Source organism: Hyla sarda, chromosome 4, assembly GCF_029499605.1.
Source record: "Hyla sarda isolate aHylSar1 chromosome 4, aHylSar1.hap1, whole genome shotgun sequence".
Taxonomy (NCBI): Eukaryota; Metazoa; Chordata; class Amphibia; order Anura; family Hylidae; genus Hyla; species Hyla sarda.
This window is the reverse complement of record NC_079192.1, coordinates 7,658,256-7,673,721: the sequence shown is the minus strand read 5'-3', so window position 1 is coordinate 7,673,721 and position 15,466 is coordinate 7,658,256. Positions and strand designations below refer to the sequence as shown.

General features: G+C 42.3%; 1 protein-coding gene across 1 annotated transcript; it reads left to right on the top strand.

Moving 5' to 3' along the window:
• The first annotated feature begins 7,909 nt into the window (after nucleotides 1-7,909).
• Nucleotides 7,910-8,869, top strand: LOC130367194 (olfactory receptor 11L1-like). The gene has a single exon (XM_056569598.1). The coding sequence runs from the start codon at nucleotides 7,910-7,912 to the stop codon at nucleotides 8,867-8,869; it is 960 nt and encodes a 319-aa protein (XP_056425573.1).
• The last annotated feature ends 6,597 nt before the right edge of the window (nucleotides 8,870-15,466 follow it).

The following is a 15,466-nucleotide window of genomic DNA, read 5'->3' as shown; positions in this document are numbered from 1 at the left end:
TAATTTACAACTACAGGGATTAATCGCACAAACAGTATACCTACAGGTTGTGTAACATAGCAGCAGACTAAAAAGTGGAAGCAATTAAAACACTTTAACCTTGTAAAGACTGTGGGGGAGATTTATCAAAACCTGTCTAGAGGAAAAGTTGCTGAGTTGCCCATAGCAACCAATCAGATTGCTTCTTTCAGTTTTCAGAAGTAATTTTTTTTAAATGAAAGAAGCAATCTGATTGGTTGCTATGGGCAACTCAGCAACTTTTCCTCTGGACATATCTTCCTAGTTGGTAAATAGCAGTGAACTAAAAAGTGTGTTCAAGTGACACGCATCTGCCCTGTAAACACAGTGTTTGTGAATATTCTTAGTTTCATCAAACATGCATATCTACCTGGTTGTTGTGACATAGCAGCACAATTAAGAACATGAACATCCAACACGCAATACCCTTCTAATATGTACATCAGTGTTTCCCAATCTTTTTCGGGTCAGGGCACACCTCGGAAAAAATTTTTTTCCTGCGGGGCACCGCTACCGAGGTTGACGAGCAAAAAGAAAAAAAAAAGGGAAAAAATGCATTGCACTATATCTATTTATCAGTGGGTATGTAATTTAAAGTTCTGCTTTATACAGAAACTCACCAATGACGTCTTCTCTAATTTGCATTGTTGCCTTCTCTTCTCCATCTGGTCCGGGCAATCATCACGATTTCTTCCACACACAATTCTTCACCGTTAAACCTGCAAAACAAACCTATTAGACTCCGCACTTTTTTTTTTACATGGGTGACAGAGTGGTGAATAAGAGTGTACATGGGTGAAAAAGGTGTGTAGAGGAGTGTACATGAGTGACAGAGGGGTGTAGAGGAGTGTACATGGGTGACAGAGGGGTGTAGAGGAGTGTACATGGGTGACAGATGGGTGTAGAGGAGTGTACAGAGGGGTGTAGAGGAGTGGATATGGATGACAGAGGGGTGTAGAGGAGTGTACATGGGTGACAGAGGGGTGTAGAGGAGTTTACATGGGTGTAGAGGAGTGTACATGGGTGACAGAGGGGTGGAGAGGAGTGTAAATGGGTGACAGAGGGGTGTAGAGGAGTGTACAGAGGGGTGTAGAGGAGTGGACATGGATGACAGAGGGGTGTAGAGGAGTTTACATGGGTGACAGAGGGGTGTATAGGAGTGTAAACAAGAAGAAGGGATGATCCAGCGTGGGTCAATAGAAATCCAGACTTTATTAGAACTCACAGTAAAAGCAGTAAAAGCAACCAGCAGATCAGACGCGTTTCAGGCGCATGCGCCCTTCGTCAGTGATGTCATCCATCTGCACAGGTGTCAGTTAAATACCGACCAGGTAGTGGGTGGAGAGTTAACCACCAATTAAACTACACTTGGACCGCTGACAACGGTGCAGAGGAGGATACTAATACAAAACATAGACAGAATGTTAGTAAAAGTACAAGAAGCTAAAAACAATGCACTAATATGCAATTTTTCACAAATGGCTTGTACAACACAGGAAAATAACATGGTGATAATAAAATGTACACCAGTTATAATCCGCTGTGAAAGTGGAACCAGCGTGTGTGTGTGACTGCGGCGCTAATAATGGAACAGCAATTCTCTCTTTAAATTCAGACCCTTCGGTGCACTAGTGCCCAAAGTGAATTGCCAGAATGCCTCACGTTCCAACAATTTTCGCCGCACACAACCACCACGGGGTCCTATGTGAACACGTTCTATAGCATAAATTTGAAAATAATTAATGTGGCCACCATGTACAGTTTTAAAATGTAAAGATGCTGCCGATCGGTTTCTTACGGCATTGCTGGTTATGTCATTGAGATGTTCCAGCGCTCTGACCCTAAGTTTCCTGGAAGTGGAGCCTACGTATTTAAGTTGGCACTGCGAACACTCAATGACATAGACTACATTATGGTGGTTACAGTTAATATAATCTTTTATCTGATAATTTTTGGTTTGCTCTGCATTGGAGAATTGTGTGCATAATTTAGCATAATTACAAGTTCTACAAATCCTACCGCCACATTTAAAAAATCCTCTATTACTCAACCAGTTATTTCTATTAACTGTGTTGGACAATACCAAGCTTGGGGAAAGAATATCTCCCAGGGTTTTTGCCTTTTTTGGGACTATGTGACAACCTTTAGATAATATTTTTGCTACTATTTCATCCTGTCTCAGGAAATGGAGGTGTCTATTGATAATGTTCTTGACCTGTGTGAATTGGGGAGAATAAGTGAGTGCTATGACCGGTTTGTTCTGAAAATTAGAGCGACTGTGTTGTGAACAGTTAATAGGTGGAGAAATTAGATGCGAACGGTCCTTTTTAGCAACAATAGTTTTAGCTCTGGATAAAGTACGTTTAGTGTAGCCTCTATTCGCGAGCCTACGTGAAGCCTCACTGATTTGAGACTCGCAAGTAGAGTGACCACTACAATTTCTTTTTATCCGTGTGAATTCTCCTACTGGAATAGCCCTGATGGTATGTGGCGGATGATTACTATCAGCTCTAAGAATAGTGTTACCTGCAGTGGGTTTGCGGAACGTTGAAACAAAAATGATATGATCTGGTACTGAGCTGAATTCAAGGTCAAGGAAGGAAATGCTGGATGGGTGTGAATGGTGAGTGAATTTAAGATTGTAGGAATTGTCATTAATGTATTTTATTATCACCATGTTATTTTCCTGTGTTGTACAAGCCATTTGTGCAAAATTGCATATTAGTGCATTGTTTTTAGCTTCTTGTACTTTTACTAACATTCTGTCTATGTTTTGTATTAGTATCCTCCTCTGCACCGTTGTCAGCGGTCCAAGTGTAGTTTAATTGGTGGTTAACTCTCCACCCACTACCTGGTCGGTATTTAACTGACACCTGTGCAGATGGATGACATCACTGACGAAGGGCGCATGCGCCTGAAACGCGTCTGATCTGCTGGTTGCTTTTACTGCTTTTACTGTGAGTTCTAATAAAGTCTGGATTTCTATTGACCCACGCTGGATCATCCCTTCTTCTTGTTTGAATCCATGTGCACCGGGCTGGGTGCGGATCCGTGTCGGGGGCGCATTGGTTGAGCGAGCTGGATTTTTCTGAACTATACTTGCCAAGTGTATAGGAGTGTACATGGGTGACAGAGGGGTGTAGAGGAGTGTAAATGGGTGACAGAGGGGTGTAGAGGAGTGTGCATGGGTGACAGAGGGATTTAGAAGAGTGTACATTGTTGACAGAGGGGTGTAGAGGAGTGTACATGAGTGACAGAGGGGTGTAGAGGAGTGTACATGGAAGACAGATGGATGTAGAGGAGTGTACATGGGAACGCTAACCACATTCCTGACAGGGTAAACTCTGCGCTCCCGGTCAGTGTGTCTTACCGGGACGCGCAGGGACGCTGGGGACCAGGACGGAGGCAGTGGGCGCTCCGGTCCAGGAGCAGGGACCGGAGCAATGACTGTAACAATCTGCTTGCCGGTGTAGTGATCTGAAGTTTTGTGCGCTGTGCGCACCAGGAAGATCGGCTTGTTTCTGTAGTATGGTTTGTGCGCCGTGCACATCGGGAGGTTACAGAATGCTGCAAATACCTATAGATTGCTGTGGGTATAAAGGCTAGACACATTTCGAGACCGGCTGGGTCCCTTTTTCAATAGCAGTGTACCAACTGTGTGAAAAGCTGGTCTTATATATGTTCAGCTAGTGTATGTATTAGGTAATTGGGTTTTCTTGTGTGTGATTAGGTAATTGGATTTTCTTGTGTGCAAAACCCGTTCCGGATTGGGACTAGGGTCCTGTAGGGATAGTGGTAAATCCTGTGACGGACAAGGATGATATATATATATATATATATATATATATATATATATATATATATATATTTACCAAGTAGTACCAAATAGTGCTTTATCTGCAGAGAGAAAGTAAGGCACAGGCAGGGTCTGAATTATGTCTCTATGTCAACACATAGAGAGGCATCCCAAGGCCTGGCTAGAAGTATACCTAGCCCACCAATGCCTGCTGTCTGGTGGCTAGAGCTCACATTACCTTACCACTGCCTGCCGTCCATTGGTTACAGTTACCACTAGTCCCGCTGGGAACATTCATATGGAGAGTGCAGGCCACTTCTTGCAGTTGTCAGTGTGCAGCACAGTGCATGCAGTACAACATTTGACTATTTTCAGCCAGGCCTGGGCCGCCTGGCAACATTTTTGTCAAATAGATTTTTGGACCTCCTGCTGTACGCAGGATACTAAAAATATTACCAGTCCGCCTCCTGCTGCCATCTGCCATCACACTTGCTGCTGCTACTTCCAGCCTGGTCTAGACCGCCTGGAAAATGTGATAAGCCTAAATTTGTAAAACCTCCTGCTGTCTGCTCTCTACTATAAATCCCTCTAGTCCAGCCTCACCCTTGCTGCTGCAACCTCCAGCCAGGCCTCGGCCTCCTGGCTGGAAAAATTTCAAAAACCTTGATTTCTGAACCTCCTGCTGTACGAAGGGTACTACGAAGGGTACTACACCTATTACCAGTCTACCTCCTGCTGTATGCTGTATACAGTTTACAATTTTTATGTTGTTCTAGTGGACTTTAATGAGCAATCGTTTGTTTGCCTATATTGATCAATGCTTTGCTAGGGCTGGCTGTATTAATAGACCTCAACATGGCAGACACAGAGGCCTTGTGTCTCAATCATGTTTCAGGAATGCTCATATATACCTGGCAGACACCACTCCAGTGATTTAACCTTTTCAATGCCACAACCATTATTAATTGCTGCATTTAAGGGGTCAAGTGATGACCGACATCAGTGTGGTTGTTCATGTTGTTCATGAAGAGCTGTTGCTGTTCTCATGGTTAATGCTGCAAACCATCTTGGTATAGCAGAGCAGTCGATTAAAATAAAACTGTGTCTGAAGAATATTGTGGAATGTATCTATCCATTGAGTCATGGAGTGAGCAGAATGCATTATTTCCAACAGACAAGGTAATAGCTGGGCCGGAGGAATTCTTTTATAGGAAAGGACTATCCAAATCTGTGCCCTGAAGCTGGACCGACTAGTGTCTGTGTAGTCGGTATCTCTGGTTGCAAAAGATTGAGTTTGTGGAGGGTATTCCCCTTAGTAAGGTATTGCCATATTGCCACAATAGTTCCAACAGCCTGCAACTACTTTATAAGTACTATGAACCTGTATGTATGGTAATGCAACTACGAAGCCTGAAGTGCCCCTATTGAGTAATACCAGCTTGAGTTATTTTCAAGGACAGTGTATATTGAGTAATAACTGAGTGATAACTTCTTTGTCAACAAACTCCTCTTCGCACCTTTACAGACGAGCACGGCTTTTAGATTGTCAGCTCTTATGTCCAGTCGTCATTTTATTTATAACTTTTCAAATTGTACAGAACCGTGGGATATGTTGGCTAAATATAACTGTTTTATTATTACTATTATTATTATATTATATACTATTAATGATAATAATAGCAATAATAACTATTATCATTAATAATAATAATAATAATATATATATATATATATATATATATATATATATATATATATATATAAAATGTATATTTGATTGTTGGCTTGATCTGTCTTTTGACATTTTACTATTTTGCTTCATTTTTTATTTCTTTATTTATTTATTTATTTATTTATTTTTATTTCTAATCACTAAACCTCATGTGTTATACACATTTAAGGTAAATTAGTTCCCCCATGAGCTGATATTATTGTTCCATTGAAATTCCCACTTGTCACCAGGATTCATAAATAGGGAGACGCATTGTTCAATCTGCCATAGACCATCACTACGAGTAAAAATGATTCAGAAATGGTCACAAAAGAATTTCATTTTTAACCACCGAACAGTTGATGTCACATAAAGCTGAGGTTTGTTTTTGTTGGTTGTTTCATCCTTTCATTTCCCCCAAACTGATTTTTGTTTTTTATCTTTAGATCAGGGACTATTCAGAAGTCTGTTTAGAGAAGCTACCACAGCCGCTCCACATTCACATTGTTTTCTATAAAGAGTCTAAATGACCTGAGTGAATTTTCATGTGTGAATCTGTAGGTAGAAAACTGTTTGTAAATATTTTGCAAATATTGGTGGACATTTATCATTGTTTGCTTATGTATTCCTTTTTTTAGTAATTTTTTCCTTACTTTTTTTTGGCTTATGTGAGACGTATTTATCAACTGCTTTCAGCCTGTTGATAATTTTCTTTCACGTAAGCAATTTTTCCTTTTTTACTTTGGTAGTAGCTTTTTCTGCTCCATGTTTGAGCTGGAGTAAATTTAGTCAATTTTTAACGCTGTTGCGACTTTTTTTTGCGCAGTTGCGACTGTCGCAGTTAATAAATACCTGACTACCCGTAGTCCATTTTAAAATTATTACTACATAGTAAATTTTAGGAAAACTTGCTTTTCTCGCTTTCCAGTCAAAATGTCGCACGAAAAAGCGTGTAGTCGCAGTTGCGACAATTTTGCGACAATTATAGTAAAGAAAACCTGACTAAACCCGTTGATAAATGTCCATAATTGTTCTTATGTTTTTCTTTCACTTTTACTGTTAGACAGGATGGGAAAGAGTAAGAGACAATGTGAAAAATCGCTTTAAATCAGCTCTTTTTTCAACAGCCCTATGTAACATAGAATCATAGAAACATAGAATGTGTCGGCAGATAAGAACCATTTGGCCCACTAGTCTGCCCAATAATCTGAATACTATGAATAGTCCCTGGCCTATCTTATATGAAGGATAGCCTTATACCTATCCCTATCTTATATGAAGGATAGCCTTATACCTATCCCTATCTTATATGAAGGATGGCCTTATACCTATCCCTATCTTATATGAAGGATAGCCTTATACCTATCCCTATCTTATATGAAGGATAGCCTTATACCTATCCCTATCTTATATGAAGGATAGCCTTATACCTATCTCTATCTTATATGAAGGATAGCCTTATACCTATCCCTATCTTATATGAAGGATGGCCTTATACCTATCCCTATCTTATATGAAGGATAGCCTTATACCTATCCCTATCTTATATGAAGGATAGCCTTATACCTATCCCTATCTTATATGAAGGATAGCCTTATACTTATCCCTATCTTATATGAAGGATAGCCTTATGCCTATCCCATGCATGCTTAATCTCCTTCACTGTATTTGCAGCGACCACTTCTGCAGGAAGGCTATTCCATGCATCCACTACTCTCTCAGTAAAGTAATATTTCCTGATATTACTGCAGAAACCTTTGCCCCTCTAATTTAAAACTATGTCCTCTTGTGGTAGTTTTTCTTCTTTTATATATCTTCTCCTCCTTTACCGTGTTGATTCCCTTTATGTATTTAAAAGTCTCTATCATATCCCCTCTGTCTCTTCTTTAACACATGCTGTACTTGCTGTACTCTCAGGACATGTTGTGTTTAAAGAGAACTTAAAGGGGTACTCCACCCACAGATATCTTATCCGTTATCCAAAGGACCCTGCGCTATCTCTGTGCCACACCCGGCATTCTAAACAGTATGTTTAGAATGCTGGATTTAGGAGGCCAGAGACATGACATCACGCTATGCCCCTCGTCACGTCATGCCCCCTCCGTTCATGTCTATGGGAGGGGACAGGACTTCTGTCATGCCCCCTCCCATAGACATTAATGGTGGGGGCCTGGAGTGACGTCTCATCTCTGGCCGCCCAAACCAAGCATTCTAAACATACTGTTTAGAATATCGGGTGCAGCATGGATGCTGCTCGGAGATTGTCGGGGGTCCTTTGGATAGAGGATGTGATGCCTGTGGGCCGAGTACCCCTTTAACAAAATACACAAGCGGGTCAAGAAGATTTAAAACTACATACTGTATCAATTAATTTATTCCAGAAAATGCAGAAGACAAACCTGACTGCCATAACCACCATCCATCTCTTGGGGTTTCAGGACACCTATAGAGTCACCTTCTTAGTCTTCTTCCTTTTCTTTGTGGTTTATTTGGTGACAATATTTGGGAACCTTCTGATCATCACCCTTGTGTCCTACAGCAGGAACCTCCACACCCCAATGTATTTTTTCCTCACACAACTCTCTGTGTCAGACATCTTGCTGGCGACTGACATTCTTCCTAATATGCTCCATGCGGTGGTCGTGAAGGACAACATGATATCTTTTACGGACTGCATTGCTCAGTTCTACTTCTTTGATGTCTCGGAGACTACCGACTGTCTGCTCCTCACTGTCATGTGTTACGATAGATATTTGGCCATCTGCCAACCTCTGCACTACACATATATAGTGAATCACCAGTTCTGCCATAGAATGGTCATGGTGACTTGGATGACGAGTGCTTGTGTAGTATTAATTCACACTCTGACGATAACAAAACTCAACTTTTGTGGGCCGAATATAATTGATCATTTCTTCTGCGATCTTGACCCCATACTCCAACTTTCGTGCTCGGATATCACCGTGGTGGAGATAGAAGTCACAATGCTGAGTTCTCTGTTGGTGGTCATCCCTTTCTTCATCATCCTTATCTCATATGTTTATATTATATTCACCATTCTACAAATTCCATCAATCACTGGGAGGCAGAAGGCTTTCTCCACCTGCAGCTCCCACTTGGCGGTGGTCTCTATGTACTATGGGACTCTGCTTTGTGTTTACTTGGTCCCAAACAGAAATTTGTCTTGGAACATTAGCAAATACCTGTCCTTGTTGTACACTGTGGTGACTCCTTTGATGAATCCCATTGTATATAGCCTTCGAAACAAAGACTTACAAAGTGCGGTTGGAAAAGTTTTCAGCGACCTCTATAAAATTCCAAGAAATCAACAGTGGCTTATGTGACATCATATTCTCCAGATCTTTTCTTTAGAGTTGTCAGAAAAAGTAAGTGAACCCCTTGAAATCACATGTACTGACAAAGCAACGTTAACACTGCTGTCTATAAATCGGAACTTCTTCCTTTTGGATAAGATTATGGCTTGGCTAAAACTCCCTAAAAAAGAAAGAAAAAATATTTAAAGGTTTCAAGATTGAAGAGAGGAAGCTTTCTTCTGTATGAGAGCTGCTTTGCACATTTAATTTTTTTTTTTTTTTTGCCAGCAAAGCATTGCAAGGCCTATAAGACTCCACAAATTAGTTTGTCCCTTTCCCCAAAGAAGACAATACCCACTCAGTCCCAAAACAAGAGCCTCTATCTGCTGGCCAAGTACTGACGAAGGGCAAGCAAGTAGAAACAGCTGTATACAGTATGGCAACTCTTAGTTTTGGAGAAAATTCTTGGGTCAAGCAATGACTTGGGGGCTATCCTTGGCATGACATTAAAGGGGTAGTCCAGGCAAAACCTTTTTTTATATATATCAACTGGTTCCGGAAAGTTAAACAGATTTGTAAATGACTTCTATAAAAAAAAATCTTAATCCTTCCAATAGTTTTTAGCTTCTGAAGTTTTCTGTCTAACTGCTCAATTATGATGTCACTTCCCGGGAGCTGTGCATGATGGGAAAATATCCCCATAGGAACTGCATAGCTCCCGGGACGTGTCATCAGAGAGCAGTTAGACAGAAAACAACAACTCAACTGCAGAAGCTAATAGCTATTGGAAGGATTAAGATTTTTTAATAGAAGTAATTTACAAATCTGTTTAACTTTCCGGAGCCAGTTGATATATAAAAAAAATTTTGGCCTGGAATACTCCTTTAAGAGAGATGTGCATATAAGGCCTCCTGGACAACTGGATGATCTAAACAATTTTGCAGGATCCAAAATGTCACATTTGTCATCTATTTTAGGGAAGCATTTTTTTTCTGATGGCATAAATTGTTTGTTAGTGTCATAATGGATAGTTTTTTTGTTTTTTCAATAGTAGGACGTTTTCAAATATCAGTAACAAGATACAAAAGAAAGAAAACAAGTGCCATCACAGCACATGGGAAACTATGCAAACAGAGTATTCAAAAGAGCGTATGGCTTAGGTACAATTGTCGCAGTGAGGACTTATGAAAAGATAAAGGAATAGGAAGGAAATAAAAAACAAGATAGTGAAGGGAAAAATGAGAGGAAAGAGAGAACAGGGGTTAAGGGAAGATAAAAAAGGAGATGTATAAAAGGGAAAACAGGACAGGCTATATGTTAAACTAATTAAAAACGGACGGGAGCTCTACATAAATCCTGGTTACCTAAGCCGAGGATAGTGTGTTGCACAAAAACCCAATGGGCCAAAAAATACAATTGGAGACAAAAAAATAGGTGACAGACCTACTAGGCTAAGGGTGAAACATAAGTAAAGAAAAAAATAGTGTTGCAGATCATAAAATGACATTTATTCAAATATATTTCATGAGGTGAGGTCCTTAGCAGGGCCCTTGCTTCGGACTACTCACAGAGATATGATAAAATACAATAGATACTAATAAACTATGCTGAAAAATGCAAATAAAAACAATGCTTCATAATAATACCCCTTTGGAACACGGAGTGTAGCGAGCCTTTGCACTATATTAAGCGCTATGAATGCTGCAAATATGTCTCTTCCTCCGTAGCTGGAGATTAATTCAGATATAGTCAATATCTCGGCAGGGATGGCGCCATGCCAGAATACGTTGGTTAACAGTTAGTAATACTTAGTAGCAGCGTTTTACAGCGCTGGATGCCCCCTGTTTGGAGCCCACTCTACCCTGGCGGCACAGGGCTGTGATATGTGATGTGATATGCTTCAAACTGTACGGGGGTTGTAGCTAAGTGTCCACAGTTTATAATAGATACTTGTTATCCTCCGCAAGCACCCGATGGCGCCGGGATAGATATGCGAGGTTCCGAGCGCAATGAAAGAGTGCTGGCTGTGCCGATCGTGGGCTAGATGAGGTTGTCCTTGCTGCGGCTGGCCAGCAGAGCAGAAAAAGTATCTTACAAGTATCTATTATAAACTGTGGACAATTAGCTACAACCCCCGTACACATATCACAGCCCTGTGCCACCAAGGTAGAGTGGGCTCCAAACAGGGGGCATCCAGCACTTCCAAACACTGCTACTAAGTATTGCTAACTGTTAGCCAACGTATTCTGGCACAGCGCCATCCCAGCCAAGATATTGACTATATCTGAATTCATCTTCAGCTACGGAGGAACAGTCACATTTGCAGCATTCATAGCGCTTAATATAGCGCAAAGACTCGATACTCTCCGTTTTCCAAAGGGGTATTATTATGACGCATTGTTTTTGTATGCATTTTTCAGCATAGTTTATTAGTATCTATTGTATTTTATCCTATCTCTGTGAGTAGTCCGAGGCAATGGTCCTGCTAAGGACCTCACCTCATGAAATATATTTGAATAAATGTAATTTTATGATCTCTTTTGCCCTTTTCTTTTTTTTTACTTATTTTTCACCCTTAGCCTAGTAGGACTGTCACCTATTTTTTGTCTCCTATATGCTAAACTACTTACCTCGCAGAGCGCACTCGACCCCTGCACCATCTGAACCAAGGAACAGGGAATGGAGGGAAAAGGGCAAGGGGAGAATGAAATAGCTGGGTATATTTGGGGATTATGTGTCAGAGGTTGGAGTCGACGGGTAGAGGTTCCTAAACTCCGAGGAGGAGGTAAATAAATGTCCATGGGTACCAAAGTGTCAGATGTTTAATCAGCTGTCTACTGGAGTTTGCCAATAGTTCTTCCATTCTATAGAGATGGGCAAACTCCTGAAGACAAGACATTAGGGAGGGAGGAAAGGTGGATTTCCAAAGGTTGGGGATTACCATCCTCGCAGCTAATAAGAGAAATCGGAGAAGGGATTTGAACAACTTGGAGACCGGGCAATGGAGAGTAATTTTTATGTAGCCCTTGTTTCTGTATTTTGTATAAAATCATATGGTAGAATTGCATTTTCTTTCCATAAAAAAAATTAATAAAAATAAGTTAAGTTTAGTTTATATCTTTCTTCCTTCCCCATATCAGGCTATATGTTTGCAACCTGTAAGAAATGGATATTGATGTATTGCCTGACATGGCAGCACATTGAAAATGGACAGAATGTCATCTAATAATTAGCATGTTCAGTCAATTTCCTAAACACTTCCTCTGTCTGTGTGGGACTCAAAAGTGCTTTCTTTTGAAATAGAATACAAAGCTGCTGATATAGAAGTGTCTTTTTAAATGTTCTATTTGTGTTTAGGGGCGGACTGACCGTCCAGTCCGATCAGACGTGGTCCGACGGCTTGGCCGGGTGAAGGGTCCGCCGCTGCCGCCGCTACTGGGGATCCAGGATGCTTGTCCCCGATCCCCAAGCAATATATGCACACACATCAGAAGGCGACCCCTCTGTGTGAGCTACATCTGCGGCATACACAGAGAGGAGACATGACCTTCACTCATGGGCTCCTGCTAAACTCCGGAGGAGTAGATAGCTGCGTGGGACATCAGGTGAGCATTATTTTTTCAACTTTGGAAGGGGCGGGGGGGGTAGAGTCGAGGGAAAAAACCTCTGCTGCCTACACCTACTGGTGTGGGCGAGGGGGAAACTGCTGCCTATACCTACTGAGAGGGGGGAGAGAAAAACTCTGCTGCCTACACCTACTGGGGGGAACTCTGCTGTCTGCACCTACTGGTGGGGGTGGATTCTGCTGCCTATACCTACTGTGGAAGGATCCTGTTGTCTATTAGTGATGAGCGGCATTGGCCATATTAGAATTTGCGACATTTTGCGAATATACAGACTAATATTCGTCCTATATTCGCAAATTTCCTGTATTCGTTATATTCACATATTCAAGGAAGAAAACAGTGAGGGGGTGGGAAACTTTACTATTGGTTGCTTTACTATTGGTTGCTATGTTGTTGAATCTCTGACAAGTGTATTTTCATCATTCTAATTGGTCCGAATTAGTGAAAAGAAGGAATATGCGAATATTCACATATGTGAATATGCGGAAAAAAGTTAATATTGGTAATTTCGAATATATAGCGAATTTATTCGCAATATTCGCCAATTTGCGATAAAAATTTGAAATGCGAAATATTCGTGCCCAACACTACTGCCTACACCTACTGTGGGGGACCCTGTGGTTAACACCTACTGTGGGGGGACCCTGCTGCCTACACCTACTGTGGGGGAACTCTGCTGCTTACACCTACCCTACTGAGGGAGAGGGAGGAAAAACTATGCTGCCTACACCTACTGAAGGGAGAGGGGAGGGGGAAAAACTCTGCTGCCTACACCTACTGGGGGAACTCTGCTGCCTACACCTACTGTGGGGGAAACTCTGCTGCCTACACCTTCTGAGGGGGAAGGGGGGAAAACTCTGCTGCCCATACCTACTGTGGAGGGATCCTGCTGCCTACACCTACTGTGGGGGGACCATGCTACCTACACCTACTTTGGGATCCTGCTTCCTACACCTATTGTGGAGGGATCCTGCTGCCTACACCTACTTTGGGGATCCTGCTGCCTACACCTACTGTGGAGGGATCCTGATGTATACACCTTCTGTGGAGTGGTTCCTGCTGCCTACACCTACTGTGGGGGAGACTGCTACCTACACCTACTTTGGGGATCCTGCTGCCTACACCTACTGTGGGGGAACCTGCTGCCTACACCTACTGTGGAGGGATAGGGATGAGCATCATTGGCCATATTCGAATTTGCGATATTTCACAATTATATGGACAAATATTCATCCTAATTTCTTCAATTTTTCTTGTATTCATTATATTCGTTGTGTATTATTTGCGTATTCGAATAAGAAAACAGTAATGGGGTGGGCAAGATTACTATTGATTGCTAGGGATGTTGATAACCTCTGACAAGTATATTTGCATCATTCTCATTGGCCCACAAAAGAAAAGAAGGAATATGCAAATCTGCTCACATGTAAAATATTCACTCTCTGCAGTCTCACACAGTAACTAGTATTGGAGCATTCTTTAGACCACAAGCTGGAAGCAGGGAGGGAAGATGATCACTGTGATGTGTTCTGTAAAAAAAATTTTATATTCTTCATTTAGAAAATATAGCTGCCTACACCTACTGTGGTGGGAACCTGATAACTACAGCTTCTGTGGGGGGATCCTGCTACCTTCACCTATTGTGGGGGGGTCCTACTGCCTACGCCTATTGTGGAGGAATCCTGCTCTGCACACCTACTGTGGAGGAACTCTGATGTGGGAGGATCCTGCTGCCTACACTTTCTGTGGGGATCCTGCTGCCTACAACTACTGTGGGTAGATCATGCTGCCTACACCTACTGGGGGAGGGGGAAAACTCTGCGGCCTACACCTACTGTGAGGGGACCCTGCTGCCTACACCTACTGTGGAGGGATTCTGCTGCCTACAACTACTGTGGGGGGATCCTGCTGCCTATTCCTACTATGGGGGTAGCCTGCTTCCTACACCCACTGTGGAGGGGCGACCTGCTGACTACACCTACTGTGGGGGAAACAACTCTGCTGCCTACACCTACTGAAGGGGGAGGGAAGGGAGAATTCAAAATTCAAAATGCGAATATTCGCACCCAACACTATGGAGGGATAAAGCTGCCTACACCTACTGTGGGGGAACCATATTGCCTACACCTAATGGGGAGGAACTCTGCTGCCTACACCTACTGTGGGGGAACTCTGCTGGCTGCCTACACCTACTGTGGGGGAAACCTGCTGTCTACACCTACTGTGGGGAACTCTGATGCCTACACCTACTGTTGGAGATTTCTGTTGCCCACACCCACTGTGGGGGAACTCTGCAGCCTTCACCTAATGTGAGGGAGTATCTACCATGTTCTTGCCTAGCTAATATGGAGGCAAACTAATAGGAAGGCTACCTACATAGCGTATTTTCATACAAGGGGCAGCTTTCTGGGGGATTTACCTACAGGGGCATAACTACCTACCTGGGGGACATTAACTACCTGGGGGCATGATCTACTAGGGGGACATCTCCTCCTGGGGACATTACCTACCTGTAACTTCGTAAGCAACACCTTATTTTCTGTCCGCTAAAACAAAATACTCTGGATCCGCCACTGGGTGGAGGGGGTGCCGGCTACCTACTTGCCTAACTACCTAGTTAGCCACCTATCTACCTACCTGGCTAGTTACCTATTTAGCTGGCTACCTACCTACCTGTCCTTATACTGTGCAGGACACCAAGGAGGGCATTATTACAGTTTGTGGGCCTTTAGATGGAAAAATTGTGTAGAGAAGGGAGGGGGGGCACTGGAAACGTGCCGAGTCTAACATGTTTGTCCTGCAGATGTTAAGAGATGGACATGGCAGTCTGATCCAGACAGAGAAGAAGAGGTAAGAGGACGCTGCTGATCAGAATAAATGTAATTGTGAGTCCCTTGCTGTAACTGTAATTACTTATATCGTATGGCCATTAGTGTTGAGCGGCATAGGCCATATTCGAATTTGCGATATTTCGCGAATATATGGACGAATATTCGTCATA

Excerpts from the sequence above, each read along its gene's own strand:
- LOC130367194 (XM_056569598.1), top strand. The coding sequence starts at position 7,910 with ATGCAGAAGACAAACCTGACTGCCATAACCACCATCCATCTCTTGGGG.